Below are 16,085 nucleotides of genomic sequence, written 5' to 3'. Positions count from 1 at the left end.
AAGGATATGGGTTTCTCTGCTTGGGGTTGTTCCCCAATGATTGTATTGCTGTCATTTTCATATGAATTCCTTAGTGTCCAGGGTCAGTTCCACATGGTGTCATTGTGGGACTAATCCAGGCATCTCTTCTATACATGTTTAGTGAATGGGCCATGCCAACAGCCATTTATAAATAGCATGAGTACATACTAGTTTCTTTTGTATCTCAAAAACTTGCAAATATTTTTTATTCATGTGATTTGTAAATCAACTTCAATATGGTATATTGAACATGCACCCAGCATGTTCAAGCAGGATCAGTTGGGATCTTTTATATTGGAATCATTTTTTTTTTAACCTCATTTGATTTTTCATTGAGGTAAAACTCTCTATATATAACTGGATACATGCCAGTGGTGTTTCATATAGTCATAGTGATATGCAATATTGACTTTGTACAGTTCAAAAATAAGAATCATTTAGTCAGCACTTAATTTGCAGAACCATGGTTTATATTGAGTACAATACATATAATTTATTCATATAATTACACAAAGACATAAATATTATTGTCTCAATTTTCAAGATATAAAAAAAAAAAATCAAGTTCCAAGCCAGGTGTTGGTGGCGCAGGCCTTTAGTCCCAGCACTTGGGAGGCAGAGGCAGGTGGATCTCTGTGAGTTCAAGGCCAACCTGATCTACAGAGCAATCCAGGACAGGTACCAAAACAATACACAGAAACTCTGTCTCGAAAAACCAAAAAAATCAAGTTCTGATGACTTTATTTTAGAAGAGCTTATACATAGTAAGTTGCTGCCAGAACAGGTCTTTTTAAAATCTATATGCAGTTCTTCCTTTTTATAAAAGAAAAGCAAATTTTGTTAGTAGAAACACTTTTAAGAAAGTTAAATATTTCTGTGACTGCAGTTAATCTGGTTGGTTATTTCAGAAAAATATGTGTTTAAAGAAACTTCTGACACCTGTGTAAATGTTTTCTAAATATGAGAAGGCTTGTTGGTCATGACTGTGGCTACTCTGTAAATAAAAAAGAAAAAGAAAAAAGAAAAGGAAAGGACATGACTACTCCTAGATATGGTAGAAAAATTTTATTATGCTATGTGGGAGGCAGGCACATCTGGGAGAGTCCAGAGTGGACATGACCAGACTGAGCTGGGCTGTGTGAGAGAAGAGGAGGAAGGGGGAATGGAAAGAGGGGAACCAGATGCAGAAGCCAGGGCAAAAATCCAAACAAACAAACAAAAATGATAACCAAAATGTCTGGATTATATAGGGAAGAGCCTCCCAAGGAAGGGCAGCCTAGTCCCTGTACTGGAGACTCAGGGTGTCCTGAACCAGAGGTACCACAGCTAGACCCTTAACAGATAGGAACTGAGGGATGTTGGGAGAAACTGGCAGCAACATCTGCTTTAATATGTTAATTAGGCACCTAAGGCATTTGTTCCAGGTTTGAAGCTTAACACTGAAACATTCATCTGCAGTGGTTCCTGTTCCTGCTGTTCTTACCTTCCTGTTGTTTTTCAGGTATGCATCTTCTGTAAAAGATGGCTCCCAGTATTTTGTGCTCCTGATTGTGACTGATGGTGTGATTTCAGATATGGCTCAAACTAAAGAATCCATAGTTAATGTAAGTAGGGCTGGGGTCCCAGTGGCACCACAGTGTCACACTTAGATTGAAAACAAAAATCTATTTTAGGTAACTGCATAGAGAAACTGGCCACACCATTGCAGATCTTATTCTTGTTTATCCAGAAATCATCACACATTTGCTGCATCAGGACCAGGGAGGTGGGGATAACATTCATGTATATGAGGTTTCTTTGGTTTTCAAACAATAGACTTGTTTGTACTTTTAACACTCCTAAGATTAGGACCTATCATGCCCTAGCATTCCATTCTATGAGAGCGATCTTACCAGTCTCTACTTCTACGGTGACTTGAAGTCATTCTGTACATTACAATCCCAATTGTGTGTTCTGTTTGTTCATGATTTTATTATCATCTTTTGAAAACCAGCTATAAAATCTGTTTACCAGATGGTGAGCTGCTAAAATTTCTATGCCTAAACTAGGCATTGCTTGGCATAGAGTAATATTTAATTAAGGATGAGCTGAGTGGAGGGGTTTTTGTCAAGCCTCACAATTTTAGTAACAGAAAAATATTGTTATTTAGTGTGAGAAAAAATAAATACATGTAGGAAATACTCAAGTGATTCATAACTTTTCTTTGGGGGACAACCCAATTTCTTTATATATTTTGTTTTTACCTAGACCCTTGAATTTCTGTTTCCTATCTCATTAGTTCTATTTGCACTTAACAAACCAACTTAATAATGAATGATTAAATAAAAAGAGGCAATGCTCTAAGAAAGAATTATTCATAGTTCATTGACTTCCCAGCGCAAGATGTTCTCACTTTGTATGTTGTACATCTGTTACTGATTCTGTTGAATTTTTAAAACATTTTATGCATTTATTTTTATGTGTGTGTGGACAAACATTTCTGGTGCACATGTGCAAGTGAGAGGAAAACTTACAGGGGTCAGTTCTCTCCTTCTGTCTTATGGCTCCCTGGGGTCATCAGGCTATCTCACTTGGTCATAAACACCTTCATCCATTGGGTCATCTCCCCAGCCCCATTTAATACCTTCAAATAGAATATAACCTAAGTACTTCACATGAAGTACTTAAGCTGCAACATCAAGCATTCAGTCTCAACAGTTCATAGATATTTAATGCAAAAATGAGTAATGTTAAGCTTATCTTCATAGCCATTTGTTCATGCTTGTTAATTCACTGTGTGGATAATTTCTGATAATAATTCACTGAGATAATGACTTAATTTTGAACATGTTATTAAAAGCTATCTTAATGAGCATCTGTGGAAAATGTCAGGGAAAATCAGGAAATTGTTTTCTTTTTGTCTTTAAGTTTAAAAAAAAAATTCAAGGACTTGCAAATAAAAAGGAAAGATAGCCAGATCTAAAGTCTGTAGATTATTTATATGTGCTTTCATTTTTCTTAAGAACTAAATGTCTTTATTGAAATTAATTGTGTTGTTCTTCCTATAGGCCTCGAAGCTTCCAATGTCAATAATTATAGTAGGTGTTGGACCTGCAGAGTTTGATGGTAAGTAGCAAGATTTCAGTGGTATTGTGGTGCTATTACATATCTTTGAGCCTCAGCTGTGTAAAAAATGTGATTGAGTTTGTGTATAATGTCATCATAGGCATAAATAGAGTTCACACTCAAATAAAAGACTGTCATTGGGCAAGACCCCCACCCTCTAGTTTATACATTAATTGAACATGCACCTTTGCCATTTCATTACAGTTTTTGTCTTGAAACAATATATAAGACTGACAGAGAAATAAATTTAGATTTGGTTCCCAAGGCAAAGAACACTACAGGGAAGCAACTTTGTGGGGGAAGAGTGTCGACAGCCTTTAAAGAACAGTGCTAAATTAATGAATCATTAAGTTGTGAGCGGAAATATTAACATAAGTACAATATGCTAATTCAATGTGATTACTGCTTCTGGCTAGTTGATAGAATTAGCTTTATAAACAAAGAGCTCCATCATGTGAAAGTACGAAGTATAATGACACTGGAACTGAGCTGGCCACATAAATGATACTGGACTGGCTGACAGAGGCTCAGCCTTTTCAAATGCCAGTTAAGTGACAGCTTTTTATTTAACTAGTGACCTGATTATAGTTCTTTAAAGATGGCTTGTTACTGGTCACCTGGCTAATTCCTTTTAAGGAATGACACAGAACTGCTATTGAATGGTAACTTTAACATCTACACAGTTATTTTTACTAATAGTGGACATGCATTTAGCTTGAGACATGGCCTTCCTGTTTCTACAAAGTCTCTTAGTTCTGACTGCAGCAGGAAGGTTGCAAGTCACTGCTTTAACCTGTGCATTGGGCCAGACTCCCTATTCCTTGATGGCTCTAACCCTCTTCCTAGGCTTCCATGATAAATTTCCTTAGAGCATAAACTGCTCTGAGGCACTGAATTCACTGTGAGACAAGCTGTTCCTGTGCTGAGGGGCCGATGCCCCTGGAGTCCATTCTCTGGAGCAGTCATGGTGCTGTAAGGAAGTATGAGGGAAGGGTGTAGACAGACAGGGAACCTGGCTTCCCAGTAGACTTCCACAACTCCTAGAAATCAGAGTGACATTATGACATTCTTCAATGGAAAAAAAAATGTAAGTAGGAGTTAAGATCCTGCAACACCTGGTTTCTATTTTACTATCACAGAAGTTTCAGTGAGATAGAGACGTTTCCTGGCCCACTGGTTTTAAAAAGCTGGCTATCTGGCTAAAATACAATACATACTTCTCTAACATAGCTCTTCCTCCCTTCCCTATTAAATCTATTTCTTCCCTTCACTCAGTGACTAAGAAGCAAAAGAAAATTGCTGGTAGATGAGACAGAAAAATCTTTGGCATAAAAATTGCAGTTCTCTTGTCAAAAGTCCTCCTTTAATACAAAAAAAAAAAAAAGTTGATTTAATGCAGCAGCTGCTCTGATGCAAGATAGGGTAAAGGGATGTAAGTTCATCCTTCACCCTGTCTCCTATAGCTAGAGAGAAGCATAGGATTGTCCCCCGGGGCACAGTCTCTGTCTCTTGGAGCAGACAGTCAGAAGCCTGAAGTGTGGATGTGATTCCCCCCACCATTACCATCTTGCTTCTGTTGCTCCCAAAAGCTTGCCTTCCAGTTCATGCTGTCTACAACCTTTAAACTTTAAGCATGCTGAAGAGTGAGAGGTAATGTCTAGAATCTCTCCTATATGCAAGATGACTCATTTTCTTCCTTGATAGTAATGAGGCAAGAGAGGTCACAGAAGTCAATAATCACAGCGTCTCTGTTGCTGCCCAAGTCTTGTTCCAGTTTTAGAGCGAGTACATGAGAACTGTTGCAATTTCTGGGCATAGCAGGGAGTACAGCACATCACCAGCAATGTACAGTTATCCATTGAAGTAATATGAAAATTGTAAAAGCAAACCCAGATGATAACAGGACTTAACTTGTTTCAAATATGTAAGCATATATACCCTTTACAGTCCTAGGAATAAGGAGGCACTGGCCTTATTATTGGTGAAACATACATTTTATAAAAGTATGGCATATATTATGTACGCAGGCAAATCTGTTAATCACGGGAATGCTTCAGCCAAAACATTGGCTCATGAACATATGTAGGAATATAAATTTGAAAACAAGGTTTCCTAGTGCAAATACATTAGTGGGACTGAAGAAAGGAGTGCAGGGTAAGGATTGTGTCCCAGCTGAGCAATGCCTTCCTGTGCAGGGCCCCTCTTGGGTCTGTTGATGGTGCTGTATTCACAATGAATCTTCAGTGATAGCATTACACTTTAAGCACAAGCCAGTTCCCTCATACAATTAATTATTTAGATAATCCTCACAGCAAACTTAATAAACTCTGGGAAATGTTTCTAATTGCAGCATCAGACATCACCAGCTGCTCTGTTCGGACAGTAATTCTGAGTACCAGCTGTTGCAGCCAAGGCTGAGATTGTTTCTCAACTAACATAATGATCATACTTCACAAACATTATACTTTGTTCAGGACTGACTAGATTCCACTTTGTATTGCAAAGGTCTGTAAAGAAAAACTTGGGAGGTGTGGACCTTGTAATGTCAGTGAGGATGAGGTTCAACTTGAAGACAATAGTTGTTGCTGTTTCATAAATTAGAAAAATAAAACATTAAAATGGATGGGTTAGTATCACATGTCTATTCGGGAATGTATGCAGATAACCCAGATTTAGATTCTGTAGGATGGAAAGATTGGCTCAGAGAAGGCTTCACAATGCATTGACTCTGCCCAGCTTCAAGAGGGTCAGTCTTACTCACAGCTTCCTTTAGCTGTAGATCGTGTACTCCATCAGGCTGTTTGGAGAAAATGATTATAGAAACAATGATTGCAGTTGTCCTTGCCTTAACTCCAGCAGGTGCATTGGTGCACACATACATAGTGATTTCTTAGTTCACACAGTTTTATTTCAGCACATTGTATTCAATTAATAACTGTTTTTCATTTTAAGCAATGGTAGAATTGGATGGAGATGATGTAAGAGTTTCTTCCAGAGGGAAATATGCTGAAAGGGACATTGTACAGGTAAGGATTTAAATTAACATTATCTGTCTCCTTTGTGAAGACCCTATGTATACCTGGTCTATAAAGAAGCAACTTCAATTGCAACCAGGAGTACTGGGTTCTGTTAGTTTAGTTGGCTCCTTCTCCATGCAGTATAAGTTAAGTAAGAGGGATTGCAATCTGCATGGAATTGCTTTTCACTTTGTCTCAGGTTCACTACATGTAAGTTGCAAATGCCAATAGTTATCTTTTCCTAATTTACTCTTAGGAGAAATTATCATTAAGATCTTTAGAAAAATGGGAAGCTAGAAATATAATAGACTTTTTAATCAGTTTAGTTTTTAGTCTTCCTGTAAACTAAACATATTCTAAAATAAGTGATACATACAAAAAATAAACTATTTAATACATTAAAAAAGATGATAGCTGGCCAGGTGGTGGTACCATACACCTTTAATCCCAGCACACAGGAGGCAGAGATAGGCAGATCTCTGTGAGTTCAAGGCCAGCCTGGTCTACAGAGCAAGTACCAGGATAGGCTCCAAAGCTACACAGAGAAACTCTATCTTGAAAAACAAACACACAACAACAACAACAAAGATTATAGGTATTACCAGAATTTCCCCAAATTATGGTTGGAATAATGAAAACATGTATGTTAAAAACTATATATAATAAATAAACCATGCATACATTTTACTATGCTATATGGTATGTAAATTACATATTACCTATAAATTTTACATCTAGGAAATATTTGTGAAAAATACTTAGCTACATTTGAGAAGCTGCCTGTTATTTGAGGAGCAATAAGAAATAAACAACCAGGTAAAAATTGTCACTGAAGGCAGGGAGTTATTTCAGTCACATCTGTCATGTTTAACTTAGAGTGTATATCTTTTAAGATGCAAAAAAGAAGGAAAACATCTTTGATATATACCTTTTTAAAGTATCAAACAGCTAATGGTGTCAGTACCACTCAAGAACATGATATGTACATTTTAGGGGCACAAACAATGGGCATCGATATTATTTCCAAATAATCCACTGAATACTTACTCCTAATATAAGTACTGTAAGAATATAATTTGGAATCCTACAGAATTGGATTCAAATTCTAACTTGTGGTAACTTTCTGTGTTCTAAGAGATAAGCAGCCTTGTGAAGTAAAGCGAGGCAAACTTTATAAAATATGTCTCACAAGTACAGCTCAGTGGTAGCCGGCAAAATGATAATTAGAATAATTGAGGTGGGGGGGCGATGCCCTAAGTTGATAGATAGAAGGATCACAGCATAGCTCCATGGTAGAGTGCTTGTGTGCTAAACGCTGCTGAGTGTGATCTCTATACCCTACAATACAGAAGCAATAATGTTAAAAAGATTATAAATTACTCTTCCAAAATCAGCAAAATTATCTTTTAATACAGAAGCAACTTCATAAGAATTATTTGAAAGGATAGATAAATATGGTTTAAACTTCTCTACAAGCCATAATATAAGAAGCATAAATACATGCAGTAAATGATCTGGCCAAAGTAGCTGGGAAAGAAACATGTTGATGTCATCTATCTGAGTGTATCGTGGTGCTCATTTCCATAATTAGACACAAAGTTATTCACTTTAACCTCATCATCATAATTATGGATCCAAATAATTTTACTTTATCTAAAAGCTCCACATAATGTCCAGCCCACACTTTGCAAAAATCAAATTACTGAAAGGAAACGTGGATGCAAAGGACTTCAGAATGTGCTCTGTTGCTATGACAATGCTTCTCAGTAAAAACAACAGGGAACTCTCATAGCTCATTCCATCCAAATGAATATTAAGGAAGCAACATAACATTATCCCTGAGGAGTTCAGGTTGCTCACATCGCCAAGACTTCTTTTGAAAGGACCATGAGGCTATACTGTTATCGCAAAACCACACATATTGACATTTGTGGAAATAAGAGCCATCTCATCACTCAATGGATTGACAGCCTTGGGAAGTGTGCTGAGATGGGACCCAGAATGGCCATGAATACACAGTCTTCTCACTCCAGTCTTGAATGAGTCAGTACATAGTCTTAGGTTGTTTTATTGTTTTTGGCATCCAAACTCTTTCGTCTTTGTTTTCCTCTGATGTGGTAGAAGACAGACAACTCTTTGCTATCCATTGGTATAAGTTTACACAGATACATGTTAACATGTATAGGAACATTTCCTCTTCTTGAAAGTTCTAGTTGCTGAGGCAAGTCTATCCTGACTGTGGCACTGGAATCTGCAGAGAATTCAAACACACCTAGTGGTACAGGGAAACATTTGGATTTCTGCCCAATAAACTCCAACCAAAGGGATAAAGGAGTCTTATAGATACTAAACAGGAAATGGACATTGACCTGAGAATGAGTAGTCCCTGGCTGACAACACCCTGCCTTTCATCCCTGTGTTCAAGGGGAGGGCTTGACATATTTTTCTAATTTCACAGAGAAGTTCCTAAATTCACCCTTGCAAAATATAGGCAACTTGGCCATTTCCCTCCCAGTCATGCCCATGAATCGCCTCTACCTTATCATCCTGACTGCCATTAGGGGCCTGCCATGTTCTTCATGTTCTGCTGAAATGTTTGTAGATTAGTTATTTTCAAGAGTGGAAGCTCTAAGTGTTGCAGACAGTAGGATAATATATGTCTCCAGTGTTCAGAAAATATGTCAGAATAAGCCAGTAAAATCACATCGGAAGACAGAAACAGAGGCTGCGAGGGCTCTGGTTTTCTTGCTGTTTCCTGTTGAAGCTAATCAAGTTGTTACATATGTTACTAACAAATCCCCAAATTTCTCAGGTTGAAAAAAAAAAAAGGCTATAGCTTGTATAACGTAGCTGAGGTTCAGTCAGAAGTTGAGAGTCATAGGCCGAGTTTTTCTTTTGCTCTCAACTGTTAGGCAGCTTCTTTATGTGCTAGGCATGCTAGAGCAGTAGCAATCCATCACTGGCCCCTTCATTAATATCAGGACAGACACTTGATTACTAGATTTTTAGAAAGGAAATCTCAGTTCACTTCCTCTTGCTCACAATCCACAGCTAAAGTGGAAGACAGAAGCTAGATGCAACCCTGAAATGTCATAGAAAACTCTTTACAGGCTATCTGGGACCCTTAAACATTTCTACAGGCTGACTCCAGTTTTTCTCTTTTGCTAAATACACCCAAATGTTCCATCTATCGCTACCACACATATGTTCATGATGCTTGCTTCTAGTTTACCTTGTCACTTACCCAGGTCACACTTTGCTGGTGCAGGCAGAAGTCCTCAGCCTTGAATTGTGGCCCTTTCCTCTTTCTTTCACTCTACTCCCTTACCGTTGCATGTAAAAGAACTGCAATCCAAGATGGAGAATTAAGTAAGCCACACAGAATTAGTTTGACTATAAATCAAAAACTCTCCTTACATTGCAGTACACATCTCTATTTGATGTAAAATTCTAAAGATTATCGGAGTCTAGCTATCTTTCTAAATTACTATAAAATCTGACATGTCAGAGTCAAATCTAATAAAGCCTGGCACTAGCCACTATCTGGCCTTGCTATGTTAAACTTTGTAAGCATCAATTTCCTCTTAAATCAAAATATGTATAAGATACCATGAAATTAAATAAGATACTATATTTAATCCCTTAGCAGACAGCCTTCCAATGCTTAGTAACAGCCCATTAGTATCTGTATTGGTAGCTGTCAGTTACCATCCTGGCACCATCTGATGAGAAGGCATTTTGGATGTCTTTATCTTATAGTAACCATATCTTGGTTTAATCATCTCATGTATGATTATGTCCCATTTCCTGCAGCTTCAGTCTTGCACGTGCAATAAGCAGGCAGAATTCCTCTGTTGTTTACTTTCTTAGGTCGGAACATGCAAGGTGTGTGTGTTTGTTGGACTATGGATTGGCCATTGCATTTAATGCCATGCCATTCTTCCTGGCTGCATGCAGTTGCTGGCCAGCCTATCATTTCCTTAAAAATTATATTTAAATTATATTTTCCATTAAAAGGAGAATAATAGCCTTGAAGTCTTAGACTTGAAAACTCACTAATGGAGTTCTGCACAGTATGAACAATCAAACACAATTGTGCGAACAGCAACTAAGAGCCAATTTGCCCAAACACATTTAAATTTGTTTTCACAAATAGGCAAAACCATTCGTCAGAGTAGAAAAGATAAATAAATAAATAAATAAATATTAAAATAAAAAGATAACATTTAAAAAGACAATGCCCTGATATGACATAACGAGACAAAGAATTCCCAGTGATGCCTTTGAGCTTGTTTTCTGTTGGCCCTCTATTGCTGGGCATGCAGCCTTCTCTTAAGAGTGATTTGTTTCCCAAGTGAGACTCCCTTGGAGGAAACAAAATTTTCTTTTGTAAGTGATTAGCAATTGAGGATACCTTCTAGATCAGGGCTGGAGGCATTTGTCCACTTCTCCTTTCTGCTCTAGGACACCACCTGGCATAGACCCATGCAAGCCCCTATACATGCGGCCTCAGCCTCCATGAATTCATATGAGGAGAGGTGGAGAAAAATTGGGAGGAATAGAGAGATGGAGCTATAGTAATCAGGATACATTATATAAGGAAAAAAATAAATTTTCAATAAAATAAAACATAATGCCATATTACATAAAATGCATTAGGTCACATGTAGATATTTACATATATAACAAATAGAGTATACATAACAAAGTCCATGGTAGCCAGGTGGTGGTGGCTCATGCTGTTAATCACAGCACTCAGGAAGGAGAGGCAGGAGGCAGGTCTCTGAGTTCAAGGCCAACCTGGTTTACAGAGTGCATTTCAGGACAGAGAAACAGAAAAACCCTGTCTCAAATGAGAGAGAGAGAGAGAGAGAGAGAGAGAGAGAGAGAGAATGCTAATAAAAATGCATTTTTATTTTCAAAACAAAAAGAATGAAAGAAAAAGGCATAAGCCTATACAGAGTTTACTAAGATGTTTTTAAAACCAAGCAAATTCTTAGATTAAATGAAAAGAAAACAGAACTTAACATTTCTTTATACCTCTAAAGTTTTGTTTTCAATGTCATCTTGCCTCTAGTGAATTAATATGACTTCACGAAGTTCATACCCTCCCTATTCCCTTTCACCTGAAGACTGTACACACTGAGTTTTCACCTTCCCTGGCTTAGCTTCCTTTAGGACTGAGTGCTCCCTCTACCTTGCCCATCACACATCTGAAAGCTACTCTGTTGTGTGTGGTAAACAGATATAGGGTCGAATTGTAGTGGAAGAGGCTTTGGAAGAATGGCACAAGAGAGGTGACTACTCCACTGTATCAAGGTTGCACCTGCTATTTAGTTTGCTATATTTAAACTCGTTTTCCCTGTGGCACCTGGATTGTGTTAAGTGTACTGATAACAGTTGGTTACAAACAGTCCATTTTGAATGATTGCTTCCATCAGAAGTAAGTTTTCAGAATAAGTTTGTGACACTTACAATATGAAAAGGGAATGTCCTTGGTCTCTCTGAAAGAAAAACATGAATATAAACTTTTAAGCCCTATATACAGAAATTATTCTACATCCTAAAGTAATATCTCCCCTCTTCTTTTTTCTCAAGACCAAAGGTTAATGTGCTCACAAACTCTCCACAACATTAATGATTTCTATCATTTCCAAATTACTTCAAGACTCATCTTTTCCACAGAAACTGAACTGCTATGTTCAGCAGCACAGTGTTTATTAACTGGACCCAGACAGTCTCTTGACAGAGTACATGGTGTAGATCTTATAGGGGATGCTAGATAAAGGCAAATCAACTATGTTTAGATGCCAAAATAATTATAATATTTCAGTAAGAATGATTCCAACATCTCCCACTGAGATCTTTTGCTTTCACAAATAACACATAACATCAACGTAGGAGCACACTGCCTCTGCCTTCTGTAGTTCAGGTTCCCACCATGGGGACTGTGTTTTTCCTATTCAATAGCCATGATATGATGTTCTTGTAACAATTAAAAATAATTTGTTTCGGTCCCACTAAACATGTGTGCTATTTTCTGTGCTGAATGGCATAGGATTTGTTCCTTGTGAATTAGTTAACTTTTATATTATAGCTGAATTAAAAATGTACTAACTCAACTTGACAGGAAAACAAGCCCCATAAAGGTTAAATGCCCCTGGTGTTTGGCATCTGCTAGGTGGTGCCAAAAAAGAAGACAAGAGCAACAAGGACAGGAGTTCCATCCCTTTTGTTAAACACACATTAGGAAGATCCAGTCACTGTAGTAGTCAACTGTAGTGACAAATACAAATATATTTTAAAGATAGGATTTGTATTCATGGTGCTGTTACTCTGGGCATCTGTGGTTCTCCATGTTGCTATGACAAAATACCCAGACAAAAAGCAAGTTTGGAGAAGAGTTTATTTAGCTTATACTTTCAGATCAGTCCCATCACTGATGGAAGTTAGGCCAGGAATCTAAGTAGGCATCTGAAGCAGAACACATGATAGGATACTGCTTGCTGGCTCAGTGTCTGACTCACTTAGCTAGCTTTCTGATTCAGCCTAGAAATAGTACCACCCATAGTGGGATGGGTCCTTCCATATCAACCATCAATCAAGACGTTCCTGTACATACATATCCAAGGGCTAGTCTTATTTGGGAAATCCTTCATTGAGACTTCCTTAGATCGTGCTAGGTTGAGTCAAGTTGACAGAAAAAGCTAACTAGGACACTCATATATGTGACGATATATTGTTTATGATCTACTAAAGCTTGCCTGAAGATCAGAATTCAAAACTAGCCACAGCCATAGAGGCAAGGCAGTGGTAGCAAACATCTTTAATTCCAACAGCCACACTAGTTAGTCATAGAGGCTGGGAAGTGGTGGTATATGCCTTTAATCCCAGCACTAGAGAGGTATATAAGGCAGGGTCTCATGTGGCGTCCAGTTACAGTGAGGATTCATGGAGATAGGATTACCCTATTAGTCTGAGATAGAGGTAAGATCTAGTGGCTTGGCTACTTTGTTTTTCTGATCTTCAAGCAAGCTTTATTAGATCATAAACAATATACCACCCCACCTATAACAGTTGTTGGAGCCAGGCATAATAATACACACCTGGAATCCCAATGCTGCTTGATGCAGGAGTATCATAAATTCGAGGCCATATACATAGTGAGATCCTGTCTCAAAAACAATGCCTGAAAGTAAAAGTAAAAACCTATTCATATGTTCTCCTTTTGCGTGTGTTAAGTGGTTAGCTGGACATTGTAAAGTAATTTTTCTCTCTGTTCTAGTTTGTGCCATTCAGGGATTATATGGACAGAAGTGGAAACCACATATTGAGCATGGCTAGATTGGCCAAAGATGTCTTAGCTGAGATCCCTGAGCAGTTTCTCTCCTACATGAGAGCCAGAGGAATCAAGCCATCACCTGCACCTCCCCCATACACCCCACCTACACACGTGCTGCAGACGCAAATATGACTACATCCAGATGCTGATGTCCACTACACGTCAGTCAGAACTGCTGAGCCTCTGTTTTGCACCTGGTGCTCTGCTATGAACCAGGAAATGGGACGCTTTCTCAGTTTGGTTTCAGCAGTACTCGATAAATGTGCTTTCTTGGATCCAAAACTAATTCTCTTCCTAAACCAAAACTGTAAATAGGGTGGTTGCATGAGCAACAGGAAATTTTGCTTGAAGCAAAGTAGAGATGTCTTCTCTAATTTTCAAATATTTTTGTTTAGTTCTTTACAGAATAGCAAATTTCCAATGGATTATAGGGACAAAGCACAAGCTGCATTTTTAACATAAATATTGTCATCGACTGCCATATACATATATGGGGCAGCAGTCTCTGTATCAATGTTTACATGTTACTACTTTTTAAATTTCAATACTTTTATAACTGTTCTTAAGAATAAGTTTTGAATATTGAATCCTTTGTCTTCTAAATCACAATAGCTATAATCACAAGAGCAATATCTCTTTGAATGACTGTCTGGACACTCATGATATGAATAAGGGAAGAGTAGGAGGAAGAAAAATCTATTTAGTGATTAATATATGTCCTCAGTTTTGGCCAATAGTGGGAGTTTAATCTTATAAGATTATAAACAGATATGACCCTATAAGAATATGCATTTTTTTTCATGGACTTTGGGTTTAAGTTTAGACTGAATGCAGTCAACTTATGTTTTGTAATGCTAAGTAGAAGCAATGCAAAGGCAAACATAGTGAACTGTAAATGCACAGGATATACTTTGTATAAAAACTACCAACTATTATAATGCTATCTCACAAGTAACACCAATACTCTCACTCCCAACCATGTAGCAGATGTTTTGAACTTTGTATTCAGTTGTATTCTGTCTAGATACTTTAATTCAAAGGGATACTGGCTCTCTTGCTTGGGATTTTTTGTTCTCACCATTCCACTTTGCCACACGGGTTGCACAGACTAGAATCTCTTGTGAATTCTCAATTCAAAATACACAACCCTGTGACTTAGCACATAACACATTTGTGAAAGAAACTTGTCCCTGTCCCCTGACCTGCCTGTTTGTGAAATACCCTCCCTGTCCCCTGGCCTGCCTGCTCACAATCAATTCTAAATAGTTTTCAATGTACAGTTTTTATACAAATTACAGTTTTGTGAAGTTATGTCTAAACTTCTTTAGAACAAATGGCCTTAAATTCTCACAGAATTCCTGGAAATGATTGTGAATTGCCTTCAACATACAGAAATGTGTATTTATTTATTGTTCTTTTTGTGTCCACAGTGTAACTGCTTTATAACCTCTCTATCTTCCCCTCTTTGCTACTTGGAGTATTCCTACCATGTGTTCTCTTGTCACAACTTGACGAATAGTGACTTTTATAAGCATGAAGATGTTTTACTGGAAAAAATGCATAATCCTCACAGATAACACTCACAGTTGCATAACTGTGATGTGAATTGTCCATTTTTAAGTACTTATTAAAATCTTTAAAAGGATAACTGTGTTGTGTGCATTTCATGGTAGTTTCATGATTTTCTTTGTTGATCTTAAACATTTATGTCAGTCTATTTTTATTAGCCTACAGATGAAAGTAAATAAAACCATTATTCATTCCTTCTTGTCAAACATCAGTTATTTTCCTTGTAATGACACCACACTCCTGTCTGAACGATAGTTCATTCACATAAAGTAGGACTGGATTCCAGGGGTGAAATAACCTCAGTGATACATCATCCTATGACCAAAAAGAATAGTTGAGAAAATACATAACCCTAGGTCTCCATGTTAAGATTGGGGCAGTCTTGCCTCCCTATTAAAATCCATAAGTAATCAGATGCAGTAATCCATACAAAGCTGGGCTCATGCTCACAGTCTTTATAAAATGTCTGTTATATCCACTTAATTTTTTTGAGTCACTAGTAGGTGTGGTATAGTGGGAGGTCCCAGGAACATGATACATGGATTCAAATGTCAAAAGCTATAGTGACAAACTGCACATCAAGGCCATGCAGGCCTTAGACAAGAATCGTCACAAGCATCACTGAGAGAAGAGTGACAGAGCCAAGTCACCAAACCTGGAGTGGAAGTCTTGAGAATTCCCATGACTCGAAGTGCCATCCTCTTCCTAAACTTATCCCATCCTTCCCTCCCTCCATGATGAAAGCCTTAAGTTACCATATTATCTCTACAATGAACTCCCTGGCTTCTGACCCATTATTTCCTACACCCAGGCTTAACAAGTCATGTGCCATCAATCTCCATTGCTTCCTAAAGGAGTATTAAAACTATGCAAGCCTGTGCTTCACTTCTCTCTTACCCATCTAGTCTGTCTAGGGTCTCAGCCATAGTGCTGTACTTAGTAATTAACTTGTATCATTGATAAACTACTTTCTAGAACATCTTGTTTCCCTTTCTTTAGGGGATATGGTTTGAGGGCTACCTGAGTAGAGA

At 37.8% G+C, this 16,085-nt stretch overlaps 1 protein-coding gene across 1 annotated transcript in view; it reads left to right on the top strand.

Moving 5' to 3' along the window:
- Cpne8 (copine 8) overlaps nucleotides 1–15,133 on the top strand; it is a 180,782-nt gene extending 165,649 nt beyond the window's left edge. The window contains exons 17-20 of the mRNA XM_051189672.1: nucleotides 1,523–1,625; nucleotides 3,069–3,126; nucleotides 6,079–6,152; nucleotides 13,429–15,133. Coding sequence (XP_051045629.1) covers nucleotides 1,523–1,625; nucleotides 3,069–3,126; nucleotides 6,079–6,152; nucleotides 13,429–13,617 — 424 coding nt within the window. The 3' untranslated portion in view covers nucleotides 13,618–15,133. The remainder of the gene's footprint in view (nucleotides 1–1,522; nucleotides 1,626–3,068; nucleotides 3,127–6,078; nucleotides 6,153–13,428) is intronic.
- The last annotated feature ends 952 nt before the right edge of the window (nucleotides 15,134–16,085 follow it).

Source organism: Phodopus roborovskii, unplaced genomic scaffold (assembly GCF_943737965.1).
Source record: "Phodopus roborovskii unplaced genomic scaffold, PHOROB, whole genome shotgun sequence".
Taxonomy (NCBI): Eukaryota; Metazoa; Chordata; class Mammalia; order Rodentia; family Cricetidae; genus Phodopus; species Phodopus roborovskii.
This window is presented reverse-complemented; position numbering and strand designations above follow the sequence as displayed.